Source organism: Aethalodelphis obliquidens, unplaced genomic scaffold (assembly GCF_003676395.1).
Source record: "Aethalodelphis obliquidens isolate GAN/ISIS:26980383/991018 unplaced genomic scaffold, ASM367639v1 scaffold129, whole genome shotgun sequence".
Classification (NCBI taxonomy): domain Eukaryota; kingdom Metazoa; phylum Chordata; class Mammalia; order Artiodactyla; family Delphinidae; genus Aethalodelphis; species Aethalodelphis obliquidens.
Window position 1 is genome coordinate 33755 of NW_020838073.1, and position 24693 is coordinate 58447.

At 51.0% G+C, this 24693-nt stretch overlaps 1 protein-coding gene across 1 annotated transcript; it reads right to left on the bottom strand.

Annotated features, from left to right (window-relative positions):
- Positions 1-279: 279 nt before the first annotated feature.
- On the bottom strand, positions 280-24446 carry SCTR (secretin receptor). Its single transcript, XM_027099178.1, has 9 exons — positions 24354-24446; positions 22999-23131; positions 20852-21005; positions 13020-13080; positions 11444-11513; positions 7858-7949; positions 5972-6098; positions 1409-1450; positions 280-646 (listed from the first exon to the last, which is right to left on the bottom strand). Exons 1-9 carry the CDS (start codon positions 24422-24424, stop codon positions 500-502), a joined length of 897 nt encoding a protein of 298 aa, XP_026954979.1. The 5' UTR covers positions 24425-24446; the 3' UTR covers positions 280-499.
- Positions 24447-24693: the final 247 nt, after the last annotated feature.

Sequence of the window (24693 nt, forward strand, 5' to 3'; positions counted from 1 at the left end):
AGGTGCCTCATCCCATGCTAGGGCGACTGAAAGGGCTGGGGCTCTCCTGGGCTCCTTGTGACCTGGTTGTCAGAAAGCTCTGGGGGAAGAGCTACTGGGTGGGTGAGTTGCAGTGAGGGGTGGGGAGGGTCCACCTAGGGCCAAGGGCCTCAATTTCTGCTAAGCTTGTCCCTGAAAACTGGAGCAGGGGGATCACGGAAGCCCCGTCCTCCAGGAAGTGGCGGGGGACAGCATCCTTCACCTTGAGGCTCAAGGGCAACAGGGCTGACAAATACCAAGTCTCATCCCAGTTACCGTTTATTCCCCTGCCCCCTCCTGGGACCCCTGAAGTCTTCCCAGAAAACTCAACAGACCCAAATCCCAGGCCCTCTTCCTGCCCCAGGCCCGGAGGAGGGGTGTTAAGAGTCGCAGGAGCGATCACACGGCATCTGGCAGGAAGATGGGCAGCAGTCGGCCCTCAGGACCCATCTTGGCCTGTCTGGGTGGCCCTGCTCCAGCCTCAGATGACACTGGTCCTGCAGGTACCCCGGCTCTGCTCCGAGGGGCTGGCCTTGGTGCCGCTGCTGAAGGAGCCGAGGGCAACCGGGTGCAGTGGGAGCTCACGCAGGTGCCACTGCCGCCACTTCTTCTGAACCTCCAGCTGTACCTGCCCCCAGAGACCAGCTGTCACCCGGAGGGAAAGATGACCCTTGCCCAGGGTCCTGCTCCCCTGGGGCCTCGTTCGGGCTCTGCCACGTCTGCCCAGCGGGCACGCCTCCCCCTCCTGCAGGCCGCTCATAGATTTACCATCTCGACTCCCATTCAAGTGGGGCAACACCGCATCTAAGTAACGTCAACTGCGCAGCCTCTGTGCCAGGAGCCTCACGTCCCGGCAGTGCTCTGGGCAGGGCGGAGACCTCAAGCTAAGGGCGCAGCCCCCCGCCCTGCCAGGAGTCACACTCTTTGGAGGTCTCAGAGGACGGAGCAGCAAACATTTCACCTGAGTCACTCATTTTACAGGTGAGAGGCCTGAGGCCCAGAGCAGGGCAGTGACCGGCGTCACCCATCGAGCAAGCTGACAGTCATCAGCCTCGGTTAGGGCTGGGGCGCCTGCACTTGCCCCCATTTCCTGAACGTGCCCAAGGATAAGAATCACCTGGAGTGCTAGTTAAGACGTTCTCAGCCTCCAGCCCGGACTGCCGGGACCTATTTTTGCTGGTTTAGAAACAGGGTAGGAACCAGCAGTTGTTTTAACAAGGCCTGCAGGCGATCCTGGGGCCCCCAGGAGGTGATCCCAGACTCCCGGAAGACAGGCCCAAGCCAGGAGGGCCCGGCCTCCCCCACCAACGCCACACCCCACTCCCCACCACCCCTTCCAGGTACGGCTGTGAGGGAGCTCCCCTGCACCCGGGCAGCCCAGGACACTCACCTCCCCATTGAGGAAGCAGTAGAGAACGGCCACCACCAGGCCCTGCGGAAGAAGCAGGGCAACGGGATGAGTGCGGTCCCAGCACCCAGCCTTCTACCCGCCTGGGGTCCTCTCATCACCAGCCCCAAGCTCACTGCTCCCCACAGCTGTTGCAGAGCCTCCCCGCGCCTCTCCCCCTCCAGGGGAAGTGGAGGCTTCTTCTTCCGGCCCTCAGTGCCCCTAGCTGTGCTGGCATCACCCACAGACTGACACCCTTGGGGGCAAGGACCGCCCCCGTGTCCAGGGAGGGCCCCTGCACCAGGGTGGTGTCAGTTACATCAAGCGCAGGCCACAGGGACCAGGCAGGTCACCGGAATCAGTGAGGCGGGCCATCTGGGAGAGGCAGGAGCAATGGCACCCGAGCGATGCCCATCCGCCCGAGCTCAGCGGGTGGGGCAGCCCATGGGAGCCCCTGGGCCTGGGTGGGCTCATCTGCAAGACAGCTGGAAATCTGGAGAGATGTAAACAGGGCCAGCTAATCAAGTTGAAAGACAAATGTGTAGCCATGTGGTCAGAACAGCCGGCGTGCAGGTCGCAGGCAGGTACCGGCCAGACAACAGTGGGGCATGATCCCCCCTCGTGTCCAGGTCAGAGGCCTCAGGGCTACGTATGCTTTAGGTTCCCTGGGATGGTGGGGGTCTGTGCCTACCAGGACCCTCCCTCCCTAGCATCCGGAGCTCCTCTCTTCCCAGTGGTACCCCCGGAATCCTGGCGTGGAGCCTGCCAGGCAGGGCTGCGGGATGAGATGCAGGATCTGAGCCGAAGAGGTTTGCGTGGAACCGTGAGCTATGAGCAGGGTCTCGCAGTCCGGATGCCCTGCTCACCTCAGGGCCCTCCGAGGGCCAGCCTGTCCTTCCTAACAAGCCCCTGCCCTCAGGCTCCCCACAGAGGCCTGGGTGCCACAGCCCCTCCCCCCAGTGCCAGCCAGGCCTGCCCCTAGCTACTTAGGACATGGACAGGACCCCAGAGAGGGATGAACCAGCCTGTTTATGGTGGGCTTCCTCCACACGACTGCTCAGGAGTCCTGGTGGTTTTTTGTTTTGTTTTTTAATTTATTTAGTTTTTTTAAATTTTTGGCAGCATTGGATCTTCGTTGCGGTGCACGGGCTTCTCATTGCTGTCGCTTCTCTTGTTGCGGAGCATGGGCTCTAGGCACACGGGCTTCAGTAGTTGTGGCACTCGGGCTCAGTAGTTGTGGCGCACGGGCTTAGTTGCTCCGCAGCACGTGGGATCTTCCCGGACCAGGGCTCATACCCGTGTCTCCTACATTGGCAGGTGGATTCTTAACCACTGCGCCACCACAGAAGCCCAGTCCTGACGTTTTAACAAGAGTTACAAACTAGAAGGATCTGCTCTAAGAGTCTCAGGTGTGGTTGATGCCACATGGAATGGGGACCACGGGAGTGGGGCAGGAACACGGACTCAAGGTAGCGGTTTTCACGTTTTGCCACACGTTAGAATCACCTGGGAGCTCTGGCCCAGGGTGCACTCTGTGCCCCAACTCCAAATGTCTGGGGTGAGACCATCAGCAGCTCTGAAAGATGGTTCAAAGGGGCACCATTGATTAGGAGTCGCTGTCAGAAGGTGTGAAAGTCGGGCTTTGAAATAAACGAGAGCTGGGTTTGGGGCGCAGCTTAGCCTGTGTAATTTTGGGCTTCTGTTTTCCAGGTGCTTCATTCAATCCTTGCAGAGCCCTAGGATGTGGGTGGGGAGGACCCCTTCTTCACAGGTGAGGGACTGAGTCCCGGGTCGGCAGGCCGGGAGCTGGTGGTCAGGCTGCTGCCACCTCACTGGACCAGGGCTGCCCCAGCCTCAAAGGTCCAGAGACACAGTCTCACTGTTGAGGTGGGGGCAGCCCTGGGTGAGGGCTGGTTAGACGTGCCCCAGGTATGCAGAGGGCAGCCTGCCTCAGCCAGCAAGCTTCAGAAATTCCACGGTTTGTATACAATCATTAAGAATATGCAGTCTTGGACTTGCCTGACTCTGCAACAAGAGAAGCCATAGCAATAAGCCTGTGCACCGCAACGAAGAGTAGCCCCCGCTCACCGCAACTAGAGGAAGCCCGTGAGCAGCAACAAAGACCCAACGCAGCCAAAAATAAATTAAAAAAATACTAATAAAGAATATGCAGTCTTTGAAGAATTTTAATGACCTGGAGAAATGTTCATGATGGAATGATAAAGAATTAAACAGAACAAGGAGGATATAAAACCACACGTCCCGATCTCAATTTTGTGTGTGTACATGTGTGTGTACGTGTGTGTGTCTTCTTGGATAGAAAAGAGACAGAAGTAAACACACTGACATTTTAACAGAGGTCATTATATCGGGTCATGAGATTATGGATGGATTTTCCTTTTTCTTTTCCTTATTTTCCAAATTTTCCTCAATAAGCAAGTATTTCTACAATTAGGAGGAGCTAGTAAACTTTCGTTTTAGAAATATATGACAGTGATCATGGCATTATGGTTCTGTGTGTGTTCTTTAAGCTCTCGTCTTTTAGAAATACATGCTAAAATATTTACATTTGAAATACAACGATGGTTTGGGGTTGCTTAAAATGATGAGGGTGGGTGGCGGTAGAGGTGAAACAGGACAGGCCATGAAAGGGTAAGGGCCACACGGAGGTTCATTATATCGTCCACTTCACTTTTGTATTATGGAAAATTTTTTCCATAATACAAAATTTAAAAAATATGCATACAGTATAAATGTATAATATATAATAAAGTGATATCTGTTTGTATTTGAACAGTGGTTCTTTTTTTTGAAAGAAGTCTTAAAGATCCTTTTTCTCTGTAAACATTTCTATGGGAACATTTAGGAAGGCGCTTTGGTTTCCTCTTAACAAGCATTTCCCCAGAGAGGAGGCGAACGGCCTTCACGAGCAGTCTGCAGCCCCAGCCGCAAGCCCAGCTCCAGAGACAGAAGGTCCCCTTCCACACAGGATGACACCTGGGTCTCCAGGTCCTCAGCGGGGTCACTACCCACTTCTGTTGACCGGGTCATGACCTTCCACCCATCTGGACCTGGACCCCCCCACCTGCTAAAGGGGCCACGGTGAGCCCAGCCTCCCACACGTTACGTGGAAGCTTCCTAGCCCAGAGGAAAAGATCACGGATTACACAGGAGACTAGGTGCTCTGTGGGTCTGGGGGACTGGCCGGGGTCTCTGGGCGGAGAAGAGGCTCTGAGGGAGTGAAGGGGACAGCCCTGGGGGGGGGGGGGGGGTCTGAAGGCACGGCTTAGGGCCAGACCCCACTCAGGAACATGCTCCCAGTGACGCGTCCTCCCTGGAACAGGAGCGTGACAGGAGGACCACCCTGGGCACACCCATCCTGAACAGAACTCCGGGAATGAGGGCGGCCACGGCCTGCCCAGGTGAGGAAGACTGTGGGATGGTCAGTGTTGTTGAGGACAGGCTGGCTCCTTCCGGAAAACCCACTGGGAGAGAGTTCTCTCAGGCCTCTCCCTAGGGACTAGCCTGTTTTCATCTAAATCTTGAAACAGAGCGTGTTTCTGTCTTTGCTTTGGCTACTGGGAAGCTCCAAACCAAAATTACGACACACCTCTGCCACCTTCAGAAAATTTCATCAAATTTGTTTCTGGGTATGAACTCAGTTTTGGCTTTATTTTCTTTATTCGCTGATCCAATCTACTTATTTTTTTGTCCTTTGTATGTTTTCCCTGAAAGCTACATCATATTATTTTTGGAAGGAGATAGTTATGAGTAAATAAACAAATAACACTGCGAAGTTTGGGATTCATGTTAAAAGCCCCTTCTGTCCAAACAGGTTTACTATATTTTTTAACTCTACGACGTCTTGTTGAATTAGAAGGTAGGTGGTTTCTCCCCTCCCTTTGTTTTCTTTTTAAAGTTGGCTTTTATTTTTAGTAAATTGTGTATGTAATTGGTTTCAAAGAGTCAAATGTCTCTTGTCACAAAAAAAAGAAAGGAAAAAACAGTAAGCTCCTGACACCCCTGCCCCCATTTCCTGTTCCTCAGAGGCAACGCCTTGGAACTCTCTTGACTGATTCTCAATCATATGCTGATGTTGCTACTTCTGAATTTTTCCGCTTGGGGCGGTTTCTGTGGACTTCCCAGTGTGGAGATGAGGCTATCATTCTTTCGCACAGCCTTCCACCTCCCGCCCACGCCCCCACTACGCTCGTCTTCCTGTCCTACTGCTTGATGGCTGAGCCCCAGCCCCCTGCGGTTACATTATTTTGACTCTAGTTACTGAGACTCGTGTGATCCTGTGTGCTGGCTTATGTTCCCTTTGTCTTCCCTGGAGTCAGTCTCTCTCTCCTTACTTGCATCTCCCACCCTCACGTGACTGGTGGGGAACTTGGGTCCCACTGAGGGTCACGCAGCACAGTGAGGTCCTGCCCCTGCGTCTCTTGGGTCTCTGCCAAACGAGGCATCCCTCTGCCTCTGGGAAGATCTGGCTTTCGGCCTCTCCATTTTTCTCTCAGGAGAGAGAGAACACCTCTTCCCACCGTAAAGTCACAGTCTGGAGCTTACCTGGAATGAGCCAAGGGCCAATTCAAAGAACAGCTGCGTCTCCATGGCATCCTCCGGGGAGAAGGCAAAGATTATGTAGTGGACTCCAAAGAGGGGGACCAGCAGGAGGGTGGACTTGGCCAGGCGCCTGAGGACACAGAGGCGCTGTAGTCTCAGGCCCCTCCACACCCAGGGGCCTCCCTTCTCGCCTGACCGCAGGAGGCTTTGCAGCAGCGTCCCACCTGCTTGTTTGTTTTCACTTCCGTTTCGGAAAGTCCCAACTCCAACGTACCCGTCACCCGGATTCAATACTCATCAGTCCACGGACAGTCCCCAAATTTCTGTTCATGCACCCTATCAGCAAAACGCTTTGAACCCATACCCACGTGAATAACTTTATTGATTTATACCATATCTGCATGTATTACTATCACTCTGTGTCTAATATATTATTAGCAAAACCAGCATTTTCATTTGTTTGATAATAAATATCTGTAAGGAGAAGCTCTTTTGTTTTCTCCCCAGGTTAGGGTTGCCAAATTTAGCAAACAAAAATACAGGATACGCAGTTCAATTTGAATTTCAGATAAACAATGGGTAGTGTTTTTTTTGGTGTAAGTACTAAAAAATTGTTGTTTATCCAAAATTCAAATTAAACTGGGCATCCTGTATTTTATCTGGCAACTCTGTCCTGGATCCCCAGCTGCCCCCTACTTTGGAGCCACTATTCTAGTGACATCCTGGGGAATCTGTCATCCAGTAATCCAGGCCTCTGCCAGATTCTCAAAACTCAGACCATGACAGAGAAAGCCTCTGTTGGACACTGATTTGTCTTCAACACTTCTCATGGGCTGAACTGTGTTCCCCCAGAATTTTAAGTTGAAGCTCTAAGCCCTAGTACCTCAGAATGTGACTGTACTTGCAGACAGGGACCAGTTTAAATGAGACCATCAGGGTGGGACCATAGTCCAGCCAACTGGTGTCCTTGTAAGAAGAGACACCAGGGATGCAGGTGCACAGAGAAAAGGCCACGTGAGGACCCAGCGAGGAGATGGCCGTTTCCAAGCCAAGGAGACAGACCTCAGGAGAAACCAAACCTGCCAACACCTTGATCCTGGACTTCCAGCCTCCAGAACTGTGAGTAAATAAACTTCTCTTATTTAAGCCAGCCAATCTGTGGTATCTTATTGTGGCAGGCTGTGCAGACTAACACAACATCTTTCTTGAACATCTTAAAGGTTTTAAAGTATTTTTGGATCACATTATCTTGAAAATCTGCTGAAAGCTAAGGTCTGGTGAAAGCTACGGTCTAGCGAAAAGCTGGAAAATACAGTCCACCCTCGGCATCCACGGGGATTGGTTCCAGACACTCCGCAGACACCAAAATCCTTGGATGCTCAAGTCGTTTATATAAAATGGGGTAGTATTTGCATATAACCTACGCACATTTCCCCATGTATTTAAGTCATCTTTAGATTACGTATAATACCTCCTACAATGAAAATGTTTTGATTGGGAATTTTTTTTCCCAAATATTTTCGATCTGCAATCCAAGGTTGGCTGAATCCTCAGATGCAAAACCCACAGACAAGGAGGGCCACTGTCCCTGTAAAGATTTGAATTTGGGTCCCCGAAGCCCACTCTCTGACTCCCTAGCCTTGTCCCAAGGGTAAGATCTCTGCCTCCCGGGATCCTGCTTAGATTTCTTTTCTCCCCACCCCTGGGGCCGGGTCTCAGGGTCACATGGACCCATTCTCCCTTCCCCTGGTCCACTGTAAACTTCCAGGTCCCGGCTTTTCCTTTTCCTCCACCTCCACCAGTGCCCAGCACCAGCTGGGTAAACAGTAGGTGCTCGGTAAATGCCTGCTGACTGAGCGAGCGTGCCTAGGTCTTTGCCCTCCACTTACTTATAATGGTTCCCTTCACTTCCTCTTGTTTCTTGAGTTCTAAGTTTTCTCATCAGGATCCTTAGGATGTTTATAAAAAGGATGAAATTAATCTGTAAAACACAAGGCAGAGGTGGGGCTAAAGGTGATTTGCTTTCCCAGCACCTCTCCAGGCCCTGACCCCTGTCCCTGGCCCCTGGGCAGGGAAGGCACTGCAGACCACACCAGGACAGCTCATCACTCCCTCCGCCACCCCCAGTCCTGGTGAAACACACTGTCTAGGCAGAGATGGCTGCCACAGCACCGCCTCCCGCCCCTGGGATTCCGGAGCTCTGAGGTCTGCTCAGTTGCAGCATGGATTACTCACACTTGGAATGCATTGGAATCTTGTTAAACGGCAGACCTGGAGTAGGCCTGAGATTCTGCATCTCTAGCAAGCTCCAGGGAATGAATGCCAAAGCTGGTCCTTGGACTACGCTTTGAGTAGCAAAGGCTTTATAGCAGAGGTTCTCAAAGTTTAAGGTGCAGATTGCTGGGCTCCACCCCCAAGGTTATGGTTTAGTAAATGCAAATGAGATTTGCTTTTCTTTTCCTTTTTTTGGCCACACCACATGGCTTGCAGGATCTTAGTTCCCCAACCAAGCCCTCGGTAGTGAAAGCACGGAGTCCTAACCACTGGACCGCCAGGGAATTCCCAAGATTTGCATTTTTAACAAGCTCTCAGGTGAAGCTGCTGGTTTCGGGACCACACTTTGAGAAGCACTGCTTCGGAGACTTACAGAATCTCTGCAGGTCAATCACCAGCTCCAGGAAGCCTTCTTGATCACCTCCTTTTCCTGATTCACTGTAGTTAGGGATGATGCTACTTGTAAGAGCACTTGGAATACTTGAAAGGGGCCAAATGCAAGCATCTGGGTGTGTCCACTAATCACCAAGTGAATCCTAACTTTCTAAAGGACAGGAACGGAGTCTATTTCTTTTGCTGTCCCCTTCCCCAACTCCAGTGCCCAGTGCCAGCAACACTATGAAGTTGCCCATGCGTCGGCCCCTCTCCTCCCCTCCCCCACCAGCTCTAGAATCATTTTGCAGAAGCAGGATCAGTGGAGCTGACTGGCTGGGCCCCCTCATTGTTCAGACAAGTAGCCTGGGGCCTGGGGACGCTGGCCAGAAGACACTGGATTAGTGGCCAGTCTGGAACCCCAGCCCAGCGCCCCTGCTTCAGGACACTTCTCAGCTCGCTGTTGGTGCATGTTGCTCTAAGCCGTGCGTGGTGTAAACTAACAAAGGCTCTTTTACCTTATTTCATTTTTTGCCTTTGAATTGTATTTAATTTAATAGGGAGAACTTGAAAGCAAGAGGGAAAATCTTAACTATCCCAAGGATGAGTCTTAAATAGTGGAATTCTAGGCCCCGTGGCAGGCTGGCAGGGAGAAACTTTGCATCAGGAGTGCCCACCCAACCTCCGTCAGTCACTAGAGAGACTAGTCTTGTGAAAGCAGCCTGGGCCCTGGGGCTCTCGCGGGCTGGGCTGTCCAAGCCCCACAATTGCAGCAGGGAAACTGGCTCAGTGTTATGCAGCTACAGCACATCAGCTGGTCAAATAATTTCAAATGACGTGGGAAAGATTACATCTATTGCTAAGTGAAAAGAACAAACTGGGACACAAAACTACACTGAGCATTTTTGAAAAAGTACATGTGCTCAAAGAAAAAAATAGGAAGGAAAAGCACATGATCACAATGTGCATCTAGGTACTAAAAATATGGGTGATTTTATCCCCTTTTTAAAAATATATTTTGTATTTTCCAATTTTTTTTTTTTTTTTTTTTTTTTTTGTGGTACACGGGCCTCTCACTGATGTGGCCTCTCCCGTTGCGGAGCACAGGCTCCGGACGCGCAGGCTCAGCGGCCATGGCTCACGGGCCCAGCCGCTCCGCGGCATGTGGGATCTTCCCGGAGTGGGTCACGAACCCGCGTCCCCTGCATCGGCAGGCGGACTCTCAATCACTGCGCCACCAGGGAAGCCCGTATTTTCCAATTTTTTACATGAATTCCATTATTTTTATTTTAGAAATGACAATATATTTTGATTTTACAGAAAAACAAGTACATTCTTATTAAAACATAGTGATAGAGTCAATATTTTCCCACCACATTATCAACCTAATAAAAAAGGCTCTGACATTATCTAAATGTGACAAGCTGACAAAAAACAACTTTTGGTAAATAATAGCAGATTTCATTATACTGTTTTCAGCCTATTGACTATAGTAGGAAATGAAAGCTTAATATCTTTCATTATCCCTTAAGCTTCAATTTAGTCAGATTATAAAACACTATGCTAAGGTTAGCAAATAAAAATGATAATCAAATTATTTGCTACCATAAAATGGCTTGGGGAGCAATGTCTTAGGGGAGCAAACATAAAGTCTTGTTTAAAGTACTAGACACTCCCTGTGCAGTACACTCTGCATTACTACCATATCAGACGCCCTCTTCCCTGAGTGGTTCCAGATTAATGAATGGCCCTCACACCTGCTAAGAAAAGCAGACATAGGAAGTCGTTATACTCTCCTGAGCTACTCAGTGGCCTAATGTGGCTGCTACTCGGATTTCTCTACAATTTCCAGCTCTCCTATTGCAAGTTGAGATGGTAGGTAGGATCAAATAAAATTCTATTATTTTTGGGAAAAAAAGAAGGTGGTCATGGATGGCCCCAGGAGGCGAGCCAGTCAGCCATCAGCAGAGGAGGGGGCTGCTGCCCTGTCCTGCCCTCCTGTGAGCCCAGGAGGGGCATGTTCTGTCACCTGGCTCTGCAGCCTTGGCATTCCTCTGAGCCTGTGCACATTACTTCCGGGAAGGGGCTGCCCCAGTGTGCCCCCCACCCGCTGTGTCTTTCTCGTTCTTATCCAGGCCCACAGGCTCAGCTAAGGGCCTCTGGATTGCAGAGCACAATCACCTGGTAACTGAAAACCAAGACGAGCCCCCAGGCCCCTCCCCAAGACAAGGAGACCCTGCATCTCTGCTATCACGGTTTTTAGAAAGCTCCCAGGTTGAGAGTCCAGTCAGGGTTGAGACCCCTGAGCTCCCCTGTCCACGAGTCCCTCCTGAATCTCTCCGCTGGGGCCACCCCTCCGGGCCTGTCCCCGTCACAGCACCACAGAGGCCCAAGACCAGTTTGGCACTTGGCTTTCCCCAGGTGCAACCCCCCTCCTGTAATCCCAGCTCAGTGAGTCTGCCCACTTTAACCAGAGAACACCAAGAAAAATGATCAGGCACCAATGTTCTGAACCAGTGGAGGGGGAATCTCAGGCCAGCCTGAGCCAGCCAGTTCGGGTAAGGAGCTCTGCTCGCCACACTGCAACTGCCACCGTGGACCAGGCGAAGGCGAGCTCTTGCTGCCTGCCTCATTGCCCTCCCATCCACTGGTCTCTAGGGGGCGGAGCTTCCAGACCCTCCTGCCACTGCCCAGCCCCCGGAAGGTCCGGTTTATCCCTCCGCACACCCAGAGGCAGCAATGCTGGCCTTGACCTGGCCCTCTGCCCTGCAAGCCGGTCCTGTTTTGGTCTCTCCCACTGGAGCCCAGCTCAGGGGGATGGCCACTTACCAGGACGGAGACGATCACAGGCCCTCGAATGACCCACCAGATGGATGCGTTGGCATTGATGTCCCAGCACCTAGGGAGGGACAGCCAGGCATCACAAGGAGTGGGGAGCTGGCTGACCAGAAGAGACTAGTTCTCTGACGTCCCCTTTGCGGGAAGGACCCACACTGAGGTCCTGACCCCAGAGGCTGCGTGCTCAGCACCCTGAGAAATGACTGTCCTCTGCTGCCCAGGAGCACTGCCGGGGCCAAGGGAGCATCTGGGGAGCAGAAGCGTGTGGACCTGAGATGGAAGATTCTGGACCCCAAAGCCAGCATGCTGTCAGAATGCATCGGGGAGCATGGTGGCCAGGCAGGTGACGTCAGGGAGTGAAGTGTCCGGGGGACTGACGTGTGACCTCGGCCCCAGGGCCATCAGGCACAGGGGCACTTGGCAACTGGAGAGCCTGTGCTTGGTCTAAGGAGGCCGCAACTCCATCCGCCTCCTTTTTGCCACAAGGGCCCATAGGAATGTTGATAGAACTTTCCATTTGTTCTAAAGAAGCTGAAAATCCACACTTTTTTTAAGGGAATTTATCCAATTAAAAGGATTATTTGGGGGGCTTCCCTGATGGCACAATGGGTAAGAATCCGCCTGCCAGTGCAGGGGACATGGGTTCGAGCCCTGGTCCGGGAAGACCCCACATGCCACAGAGCGACGAAGCCCGTGCGCCACAACTACTGAGCCTGCGCTCTAGAGCCCACGAGCCACAACTACTGAAGCCCGTGTGCCACAACTACTGAGCCGGCGTGCCTAGAGCCCATGCTCCGCAACAAGAGAAGCCACCGCAATGAGAAGCCCGCGCACCGCAACGAAAAGCAGCCCCCACTCGCCGCAACTAGAGAAAGCCCGCGTGCAGCAATGAAGACCCAAAGCAGCCAAAAATAAATAAATAAAATAGATACAACATTAAAGAAATAAAAAACGTTTAAAAAAAAGGATTATTTTGGACTGAATTGGACTGCAAGAAGGATTATTTTGGACTGAATTGGACTGCCTCGTCTGCCCTCGTCCACTCTCTGGCCTGGCTGTGTCATTACACTGATGACACACGGCCTCCCTCCCCCTCGGCCCAGCTGCTGCACCTCCTCCCGGGCTTCTTCCATGCTTTCCTTCCATGAGCCCGCTCCCAGGAACCCCCGGGCTTACCCTGTCCCTGAGCCCAAGTCTTTGGAGAACGAGACTAGAGCTCCTGGTGCCCGTCAGGGCTATAAGCCTGCTCTCCTGGGCCTGTGGGACTCACACACCCGTGTCAGAGGAGGGAGCTGCCAGGAGAGGAAGAGCTGGGCTGGTCCTTAGAGCAGCTGCCAGTGTTTCACAGCTCTCGTCGGGCACCTGACCCAACCGCAGAGTGGCTGGGCCGGCCCACCCCAGGAGGGCTGGGCACTCGGCAGCCTGCGCTGCAGAGAACTCGCCTGTGGCCCCAAGTGTGAGACACAGGCCTCTCCTAGGTAACAGCTCCAAAGGAGGGTCCGTCCTGCTGGAAGAGCTGGACAAGATAAAATATTCCCTCGTTACCTCTCTCTGTCCACCAGCTTACCCGACATCTTCCAGAAAGTGCCTGGTGACAGCCCACGAAGCAACAAAAATGGCTGGGGAACCTGAGGGTTAAAAATAAAGAGGAGGGGGCAGAAAGGAGAGGACTCAATTTTCAGCACCCTTATGAGAGACCGGACAGTCAGTGATTCCAGGCCAGGGAGCAAGCAGGTGCCAAGGGCTGGTTGCCATGGAAACCCCCTTGCCATCCCGTGTAAATGTGCAGCCTCGCGCGTCAAGGGTGCCAAGGAACCCCTGAGAACGGAGGCAGGATCAGACAGGTCCTGAAGGCCACTGGGGGGCAGGGGGCTCCTGGGAGCTTGGGCCAGATTCCGGAGGACCTCTGCGGGGGAGAAGGGAGGGGACCAGGGCCCCTGGGCAGGCCCATGGAGCTTGTGGAGGCCACTGGTGGAGCCCCTTTCTCAAACTGGGATGTTTGGGGGGGATACAAGGCCACAGGAGAACCTTTAGTTTTATTTGAATATTGGTTTGTAAAAAGCTTGGCCATTCAACTGGTAATGTAAGCTATCAATGTTATGTAAACAAAAATACATTTTGGACTAGAGAATTGTAAGTACACAGGAAATTTAAAGATAAAATACAAGAACACTTCCTGACTTCTGGCTGAACATGACAAATTGCACTTATACATTTATCACCGTTTCTCACTGAAGCCCCCCCAACACGAGAGTAAAGAAATAAAAAAGCTACAAGCTCATAAGCACAAAGAATGGGCAAGGAGGGTACAGTGCACGAGAGATGTCAGCACGCTTAGGAACATGGGAGCTGGCAGAGGAGCAGTAACCGATGTCCCAGAGCAGACAAAGCCGAAACACGAGCGCAGCATGGGGGCTGCTGCTGGGAAGGCGCCCGGGCCCGGTGGTGAGGGCACCGGGGACGCCAGCAGGCAGGAGAGAGGGTGGGGCCGGAAGACAGGAAGCACGTAACCACCCCAGGTGGCCAGCACCACCATTCTACAGCCAAAGAGTTCATCCCCGACAGAAGGGCATTCTCTGGAGAAACAGAGCCAAGGGGAATGGGGCTCTGGCCCAGCAGAGGGTGGGAGGGGTACTCAGCTGGGCACGGGGACCAAGAGAGGATCTACACCTGTGCTGCCACGTGTGGCCACTGAGCCCTTGATGTGTGGCTGCTCTCAGGTAAGCTGTGCTCAAAGTGCAAGACAGCAGATTTGGAGGATTTGCAGGAGTAAGGGACCGTAAAATATGCTATTATTGATTTTTTAAATTATACATTGAAATGTTAATATTTTGGTTATATTGGGTTAAACAAAATATACTACTGAAATTAATTTTACTAATAATGAAACTAATTAGTTTCTCTTTACTGTGCTTACTGTGGCTACTAGAAAATTTTAAGTTATATAAAATATAGCTCAGATTCTATTTTTAATGGATATGCCTGTCATCCGCTGACTGGTAAAAGCCCACCCCCAGGCTGCTCAGTTCTCAGACTTCTAACAGCCGAGATTGCACCCTTGCTCGAGCCCTCCAAACCCCACCCCAGGCAGGAGATGACAGGATTCTTCCCTGGAGGAACCAAACAGCCCCAGACAAAGGGCCTCTAGTAGCGGTGCTGAGGACCCACCCACACAGCGGCCACTTCCAGCCCAGTCTCCCTCGAGAGACATGTCCCCCCGCTCCCCTCCACACACACACAGAGGGCCTTCAGTCAACACCGAAAGTGACTCACTCTTAAATATGAACAGTCAAGGTCACCAGCATCTGAAGAAAGCTGATTGCATAAAAGGCAAGGACCAAAACAACCAGAGAAAAGGAACTCAGAGGAAACAGACCATACAGGCTGTACGAGGAACTTGAGCAAAACAATTCTAAGGAATATCATCAGCAAGATTAGAGGGACGACTACTTCTCCAAGACACAAACAGGATGCCGAAAACAGGGAGTATTCAGAGAATAAGGAAGAGGGCTTGGAAATTGAATATATGATGATCAAGATTTTTTAAATTACGTAGATGGGATGGACGATAAAGACCAGGAACTGCCCAGAAAGCAGAACACAAAGTGTGGAATAAAAAGTAAGAGGAAAGAAAAGAGAAAATTAGAAGCCAATTCCAGGACGTGCACCATCTGATTAAAAGTTTCAGAAAGAGAGGATTAAAAACCAGAGGGAAGGGCATGATCAAAGGGGCAGTGTAAGAACACTGTCCAGGAAATGAGGGCTGTGAGTTTCCAGAGGAAAGGACCACCACACGCCAGCCAGAGGGTAGAAACAGACTTGCATGGGGCACTCCCTATGATATTTCAAAACACAGGAGACGGAGAGAAGACCCTACAGATCCTACAGCTTACACAGAGGTGAGGAAAAAGGCTCGGGAAGCAGAATGACATGGCATGTCGCATAACACCAGACGCCAACACAGAAGGCCTTCAAAATTCTGGGGAAAACTAACTGGCAACCTAATTTCTATGCCCAGCAAAACTACAAATTGGGTGTGAAAGTTGAACAAAGATATGTTTAGATATGCAATGCAAAAAAATGTAGCTTCCAGACTTCCCTGGTGGTGCAGTGGTTGAGAATCTGCCTGCCAATGCAGGAGACATGGGTTCAAGCCCTGGTCTGGGAAGATCCCACATGCCACGGAGCAACTAAGCCCATGCGCCACAACTACTGAGCCCATGCGCCACAACTACTGAAGCCTGCACGCCTAGAGCCCATGCTCCACAACAAGAGAAGCCACTGCAAATGAGAAGCCCGTGCACCACAACGAAGAGTAGCTCCCGCTCGCCGCAACTAGAGAAAAGCCCGCGCGCAGCAACGAAGACCCAACGCAGCCAAAAAAACAAATGTAGCTTCCATGCACTCTTTGTTAAGACAGACACTGGAGGATGTGCTCCAACACGACTTGACAGTTACCCAAAGAGAGGCAGACAAGAAGTCAAGGAATAGAATTCTTGGAGGAAAATGAAGGAAATCTCAGCCTGAAGGTTAAGGGAGTTGAGCAATTCTAGAGAATGACCAGCCCAAATAGAGCAGGAGGGCAGAAGGCTCTTCTAGAAAGAACATGGGTGGGTGTATCACATTAAATAACATCCCCCCCAAAGGTTCATATCCCTAGAACCTCAGGATGTGACCTTTTCTGGAAATAGGGTCTTTGCAGGTGCTATTAGTTAAGACGAAGTCATACTTATAAGGACCTTAATCCAATATAACTGGCATCACTTTAAGAAGGCTGTGAGATACACACACAGAGGAGACATAGAGGGAAGAAGACCATGTAAAGATGGAGGGAGAGATTGGAGTGAGGCTCCTACAAGGCAAGGAAGGCCAAAGACCGCCAGCAGCCACCAGAAACAAGGGGAGAGGCATAGAGCATATTGTCCCTCAGAGCCCTCAGAAGGAAGCAGCCCTGCCAAGACCGGACTTTGAACTTCTGGCCTCCAGAACTGGGAGACAATAAATTTCTGTTGTTTTAAGACAAGTGGTAACTTGTTACAGCAGCCCTAGGACATTAATACAGCAGGAATAAACCAGACAGATAGGAACTAGTGGACTTCATGTTGTTGCATTTGATGATGGGGAACCAGCACTGGAGGGTTTTCCAGTTCTGCTGAGGATGTGGGAGAATCAGTGACAGCAACACAAAATGAGTCAATAAAAAATGACTCCATAAGTCTGGGATTAACACACACACACTACTAGACATAAAATAGGTAACCAACAAGGACCTACTGTGTAGAGCACAGGGAACTCTACTCAATATTATGTAATAACCTATACGGGAAAAGAATCTGAAAAAGAGTGGATATATGTATATGTATAACTGATCCACTCTGCTGTACACCTGAAACTAACATAACATTGTAGATCAACTATACTCCAAAATAAAATAAAAATTAAATTAAGAAATGACTCCATAAAATATAAAAACTTAAATATTGGAAGTAAAATCAATGTATACCAGTTGGCTCGGTAGTAAACAATATTTACATAGACATGATGACGTATACATTGAATACTGTGATTTAGCCCCAAACTGTGAAAGACTCTGACGGGAGGATAGAGGTGGCAGATGAAGAATTTTATACGCTTCCCTTTAATCACAAGGAGTCAACAAATAATGCCTCAGGACTTCCCTGGCGGTACAGTGGTTAAGAATCCACCTTCCAATGCAGGGGATGCGGGTTGGATCCCAAGTCTGGGAACTAAGATCCCACATGCGGAGGGCCAACTAAGCCTGTGCGCTCTAGAGCCTGCACGCCACGACAAAAAGACTCCGCGTGCTGCAGCGAAGATCCTGCGTGCCACAAGTCAGACACGACGCAGCCAAGTAAACAAATAAATACTTTTTAAAAAGTGGGCCAAGGGTGTGAATAGACGTTAGGAAAAAACAATGCCTCAGATGGACAAATCAAAACATAGTAGAATATTGTTTAGAAACATGAGAGCAGGTATCAAAAGGAGCAGCTCAAGAGCTGGAGGATGTTACATCTGGGTGGCAGGAGTGGGAGCCTCTTCAGGAGACTGCTTGCTTTTGTTTGCTTTTTCAGTTTAGACTCGTAGTTCTATTTAATTCTTTAAACCAAGTACACGTATGGCTTTGATAAAAAAAATTCTCTGCCTCAGTTTGGGTACTTTGGGCAAACGTGGATTCTGAGGGCCACCTGTTCATGACTATTTGTCTTACATCTTTAACAGTGAGTCAGTGGAACAGTCTGAAAAGCGGATAATGGTTGAAGTCGTGGTTCTCACCGTGGTCCCTGCAACAACAGTATCAGCATCACCTGGGACCTGGTTAGAAATGCAGAGTCTCAGGCTCCACCGCTGGCCCACTGGACTGAGACTGTGGGGCGGGGCCCAGGCAACCAGGTTGACGTGCCCTCTGCATGGTTCCAACGCAGCTCCAGCTGGAGCACCACCAGTCTGAGTTCCCTCAGTGAATGGGAGTTTGACGCAGCTCCTATAAAAGCCAGAGGTATCACTCTTTCCTGGGCACAGACTGACACCCCAGCCACCTTGAAAAAGTAAAAGCTTTGGATAAGTCATAAAAACTTCGAAAGCTTGTGCCTTCTGACTCAGGGGTCCCAATTCCAGGCTTCTCTATTGCACATGGAACAAGCTTTGCCCATAAAAGTGTTCCTCGCTGTGTTAGTTACCACAGTGAGAAATGAGAAACAACCTAGGCATCCAAAAGATAGGTATTTGGCTGCAGACATCCACACGGTGGTTAAAAATGTTTGCTGAAGATTTGAAAGAACACAGAGCATGCTTCTGTGTTCATGGAAAGAGGCACGATTCAAAATTCGACATACAGGATGACTGCAACCACGTGGGAAAAACTGGGAGTATAAAAAAAGTCTGGAAGGAAACCCTAGAAAACGTTCAACATTTTCTATGGGCCTATGGTAACTTTTTTTCCTACTTAAAATTTCTTTTTCTTTTTTTTGCAGAGTTTTATGGTGGCCACATACTCATTTCAGCAACCTATCTCTGGGGAGGGGGGTGAATGCAAACTGAGGCAGGGGCCGCCGCTTTTGCAAGACAAGAGCCTCTCGGAAACAGACAGCTTTAGATCTTCCTGAGTCCCTTCATGTCCCCTGGGGGTTGTGCAGGCAGAGAGGCACAGAGAGAAGGAGCCGCTGCTGTTTAATGTGCTGCTCTATCCCCACGGCCTGGCATATACTAGATGTTCAATAAATATCTGAGGAAGAGGGACTGCCCTGGTGACCCAGTGGCTAAGGCTCTGTGCTCCCAATGCAGGGGGGCTCGGGTTCCATCCCTGGTCAGGGAACTAAATCCCACATGCTGCAACTAAAGATCCCACGTGCTGCAACTAAAGATCCCACGTGCTACAACTAAGACCCAGCACGGCCAGATAAATAAACAAATATTTTAAAAATATACTTGAGTAAGAAAAGAAGGCTCTCATTATCTCACTTAAACCTCCTACAAACCCGTGATGGAGATATTATCACAATGCGCTTTTGTCTCCTTGCTAGACTACAAACCCCTGGAGCGATGGAACCATCTTTGGTTTTGTTTTTGTAATCTCCATAAGCCCTTCTGAGGACAAAGAAGTGCTCAAAGAAAGTTCAGCAAATTATGATCCTGATATTATAGAAGATGAAACTGTCCGCGTTCATACAGGGAAATCCTGGCAGATCTGGGAGTCAAGGCTCAGTGAGGTGGCTAGACACTGGGGGCATCTGGGGCAGAGTTAGCAGCATAAGGCAAGTCCCTTGTCCCAGGCTCTCTGGAACTACTGGCCTATGTGGAAATCCAGATCTGCAGAGCCCTACATCTCCTGCTGACTGAGGGTCATGTGCTAATCAGGCTGCCAGAGTTCAGAAGCAGGAGGGCTCAGTGAACTCTGCTGGCTCAGGCAACTTCCCTAATGAGGAGATACAGCCCTTCCACATAAGGGTTTAGACAAGCAGGAAAGACAGTGGGGGGCATTCCTGGCAGGGGCACTTCTTAATGAAAGGCACCAAGGAGAAAGTAAATGAAGCTAATGGCTACTACACATGACTACCCCTGTAAGCCTGTGAGTCACTCACAGAAACCTGACTGTCTAGAACCCAGTGGGGAACTTACATATGTTTATCAAATGAACAGCTGATGGATGGATGGAGGGAGGGAGGCAGGAAGGGATAGAAGGATGGATGGATGGATGGATAGGTGGATGGATGGAGGGATGGAGGGATAGATAGGTGGATGGATTGATGGAGGGATGGATGGATGGATAGATGGATGGATGGATGGATGGACGGATGGACGGATGGATGGAAGGATGGATAGATGGATGTTTGTTTATGGCAGAATAAGAGTTAAGGGGCTTTGCAAATAGACAGGCCTTGGTTTGAATTCTGGTTCTACCCTTGTCTACAGTGTGAGCTGAGCATGTTATGTCATGTCTCTGAGCCAAGGTTCCTCTAAGAGGCCTCTGGAGGTTGTTGTGATGATTAAATATGCATGCAAAGTGTTGAGCTCAAAGCCTGGCATACGGTAGGTGCTCAAGAAATCAGAATTATTATCATCTTCATTGACCAGAAAGGAAAGGGGGAAGAGAAGCAATGCGGCCTGCAGTTAGCTGTCTTACTACCATTTCCCCTCCTTCCTGGAAACTGAATCCTGAATTTCCTTTGGGAAGCTATGTGGTTTGAGTAGCTTAAGCCAATCAGTGTATTCCATTCTCTCAGGCCCCTGTGATTGGTTCAAGGATGTGTATAACACTTCAGCTGGTCCAGTCAGAGTGAATTTCAGAGTATTTGCCAGGAGCGCTTGGACACAGCCCCTCTCTTTCATCAGATGTAACAATGAAGCCAGGAAGAAGCCCAGAGCTGCTGGCAGTTACATTGGGAGCACCTAATGATAACACTGATGTTACAGAAGGCAAAGCAGAAAAACAAAAAGAAACGTTGAGCTGCTGGATTCAGCCTCACCTGAAGCTGGTGATCCCTGGACTTGTCAGTTACATGAGCCAATTAATTTCTTTGATGTTTCAAGCCTATCTAAGCCAGGTTTTCTGATACCTACAGTCAAAAGCACCCTAACTGATACAAAAGGAAGCAGGAATGAGGACGTATGGATGCAACGTCTGGGGAAGACGAGGCAACAGTGTTGGGGGTATCAAACTGTAAAAGGCTTTGGATGCCAGAAATTGGGGCATCCAAATTTTAGCTATTTTTTCCCATTTGACAGACAAACTGAGGCCAGAGAGTTAACCATCAAACAACTTGTCTAAGTTCACGAACTTAACTAAGTATAGAGCTGAAACTGGAACCCACACCCTTCCCCTTCTGCCTCAGTGCCCTTTCCCACATGGCATGCAGCCACCGTACCCCTGGAGAAACATACCCCATCCGAGGGCAATAAATCCCTGGAGCCATTTCCTTTCTGAGAAGAAGGAGATGACGAGGAGCGTGTGAAGGTAGAGGCCTTCCACCAGCAGCCAGGAGTAGTTGGCCATGATGCAGTACTGGAAGAAGACCATGACCAGCTTACAGCCCACCTGCGAAGAGAGGCAGCTGAGCCCCAGGCTGGCGGCCCTGGGCTTCCCTCCAGGAGAGGTGGGGTGCGCCAGGGGTCAGCAGCCAGGCCAAGCAGCGAGCCTCTGGGGCTCACGGCCACCCCCTCTGGCCTTCCAGTATGAGAAGACCAGGCTCATAGAGCTCTCTAGAGTGGAAATCCACAGGCCAGCAGGCTTGGTCAAGATGGCCAAAGGGCTGTTGCAGCAGCAGGAACGGCATTCAAATTCTGGAGCCGGCTGCCAGGTGTCAAACGGTCAGATATCGCCCAATTCCCAGCAGCAAATGAGGGCATTTTTCAGATGAGGGAACTGAGGCCTAGAGAGGGAAAGGGATTTCTGAGCAAAAGGTTAATAAAATCCTTTCCAGGCTTAGTTTTCCTGGAAATAGATGAAGAAGGGACGAGCTAACACTGATGAGAGTACACGACCCTGCCTGGTGCACTGCGTCTGGACTGCAGGCCTCTGAATACCCGAGGGGGGTGCCAGGGTTGGCCTTGCCTAATGCTGTGACTCTTGTGGCAGGCCTGTCCCTTGCAGGGATCCCTGGAAGCTATGCCTGTGGGATTGTCGGGCCGAGGCTTCTATACCAGCACGGCTCCCACTCCCGCACTGTGAGGGCCTCATTTCCTTTCACCGCGCTGTTCCCTGCAGAGAGGACAGCTCCTGGGATGGCCCGAGGGCTGCTGCACAGAGCGCAGGTCACATCCACGTCCACAGGGGAGGAGCGCCCAGGGCCGCCTGTGGCCTCCCAGACACTCCGACTCCAGGCGTGGCCTGTGGCTGGCTCGTTAGTCTGCGGCTTAGTAGAACCCGGAAAGGTTCCCTGCTGGGCACTGCTGGACTTCTCCACTGGTCAGTGATGGGGTGGGGCCTGAATCTGTCTTCTGACTCCCAGGAAATTCCCTGAGACACAGGGGCCCTCCTTGAGGGACCTCTCAGTCTTGAGTCCGAAAACACACACATACACACACGCACGTGGAAAACTATAAGCAATGCAAACCTGACAGATCTGGGAGCAATTACAGATGTGAGTGGTGGGAAGTGGCGGGCAGGCTGACTAAACCAATCTCGATTTCCAATCCCCTTCTCCCTTGCTGGCTTCTGCTGTGGAGACTACGATAGTAAAATACTCAATCTCCCAGCTTCCTTTGCAGTTAGATGTTGTCACATGACACAGTTCTAGCCCGTGAGACGTAGACATAATCTTGGGAAGAGGCAAAGCCTCCCAAAGAGAAAAAAAGTTCAACCTTGACTTTCCTGCTTTTTGCCTGGAACATGGATGTGAGGCCTGGGGTTGCAGCAGCCATGTTGTTAACATGCAGTGTAAAGCATGGGACATGGGATCAAGAATGGCAGAGCAGAAAGGGGAAAGGACTGTGTCCATGATGGCATGGAGCCAGTGCCACCTCTGGGTCACCCACCTGTGGACTGCTTCTGTGGGGAACAACCCCCATCTGTTTAAGGCACCGATGTACAGTTTTCTGTTACATACAGCGAAAGGGATCCTCAACTGGTTCCCAGTGACATTGCAATGAAATAAGACTCATCTGAGCTTTCAGAAGGAGGACGAGGGTTAGATTTAACAAAACGATTGTTCCACTGCACATCTGGGTGTGCAGACACACAAGCATATGCTCACCTTTTTCTTTCTACAATCCCAACCCTCTAGCTTTAGCTATCTGTCTACATTTGGGACTTGGCAGGAGCAGGGAAGGGAGGGGATTGCTATGTGTCTAATTCCCAGAAGGGCTAATCCACTCCAGGACACTGGGAGTTGAACAGCAGCCCCATGGGCTTCTCGACAAACTGCTTTCATGTGGGTCCCAGACTGTGCATCTGGGGACATGAGACTCCCTGAACCTCCCCAGCACTGGCCCCTTTACTCTAGGCATTAAGTGCAGCTTCAGCAGGGACAGCGGGGGCAGCGGGGGAGCAGGCAGGCCTGGCCACGCCGTGGGCCACGCAGGCGTGTTACCCTGTGGGCATCACAACGGGCGACGTCGTCGGAGGAGAAGAGCACGGCATCCTTGATGAAGTTGGACAGGGCACGCAGGATGAAGGACACAAAGAGATGCATGTGGATGTAGTTGCGGGTGCAGTGGAGCTTCCTGGAGGGAGAGGATGCAGGGCCGTAGGGGCCAGAGCCGGAGAGGCCCAGGGCTCAGCCGCCCACCCTCCCCCCACCCCCACGCACCACGGAAACCCAGGCCCTGGACGTGACAACTCTCTAAATCTCCCTGTTTGCAGAACCTGAATGAGCCCAGGCCCCCAGGTGCCCAGCCTACTCTGTCTCATGCTGCAATTAAAAAAAAAAAAAAAAAAAGCTGGGGTTATAAGGGCGAGATCCTATTCTGCTCCGACCACCTCCAGCTCCCAGAATTGTCAGAAGGGGGTGGGGAAGGGGGCAAGTGGCACAGAAAGAACACAGGCTGTGGGGAGAAATCAGACCCGGGCTCTGCCACTTTTCAGCTACACGATCTAGAGCAAGCCCTTCACCAGCCAGAGCCTAGGTTTCCCCCTTGCTGTAGGGGCAGAAGTCTCTTAACTGTTCCCCTCCTTCCGCTTCAGGAACAAGGCTTTCTTTCGGGGAACGCATCCCATCTCTGGTTGGGGATGACGCTAGCCCCACCCTCATGACAGACCTGACCAATCAGAGCTCCATACCTGGCTGCAGTGATTGGCTCAGGGCTGGGCATGTGACCCAAGCCAGCCAATGAGAATTCCCCCAGGACTTTCATTGCAACTAATGAAGAAGGGGGTCCTTGGCCCTGGTGTCGCTGAGCTGGTAGAATGTCCGTCTGCAGCTGCTGGTGGTTGTCTGTGCCAGCCCCGCGTAAAGCCTGCCTGAGGCCAATGCAAGGTGAAGAAATGGCAGGAGACAGACCCAGTTCTGCTGATACCTTGGAGCACCTAGATCCAGGCACACCTAAAGCCAGGTGCCCCTGAACTTGTCAATTGTGTGCATCAGGTCACCTTTGTTTTTCTTAAGGTGCTTTAAGGCGGATTTCTGTTTCTTGCAACCAAGAGTCTGGCTAATATACCTGTAAAATGGGGATGATACCTATCTCACAGCATTGTGTGAAAATCAGAAATGATACATGTAAAGCAACTGGTGCAGTAAGTTCTAGTTATGTTCAGTAGATGTCAAATGAATAAAGGAATGAACGAGGTCACAGAAACTTCCAAGTTTTGCCACAGGTAAGCTTTAGATCAAGAGGGGACAAAGTGGCCCACCCAGACCTTCCTCTCTCTGGTCAGAACAATTAAAAGAGACCCGAAGTCTGTGCTGGGGAAGGCTGGGAAGATGGAGAGCTGGCAGCAGGTTCTTACCGAAAGGCACAGAGGATGCCAAGGGCCACCAGGAGCATCACCAGGGAGGAGCTGTAGCCCACGGTGTACATGACCTTCAGCTTCAGGAGGTACTCGTACTGCAGAGAGAGAGGGCCGTGTCAGCCTCACCCACCGACCTGGCTGAACCTGCCCTTTTCTGCCACAGAGTGCACCTGCTCCAGGCTGCTGAAGCCCCTTCAACTCTGACCGCTATTCTGTTCATACCCCAAGGACACGCATTCATAGACTCACGACATCTTGGCTTGGGAAAAGACCTTGGGGATCATCTGATACCAGTTCAAAATTCTATCCCATACACAGGGCCCCTGACCATCACCCT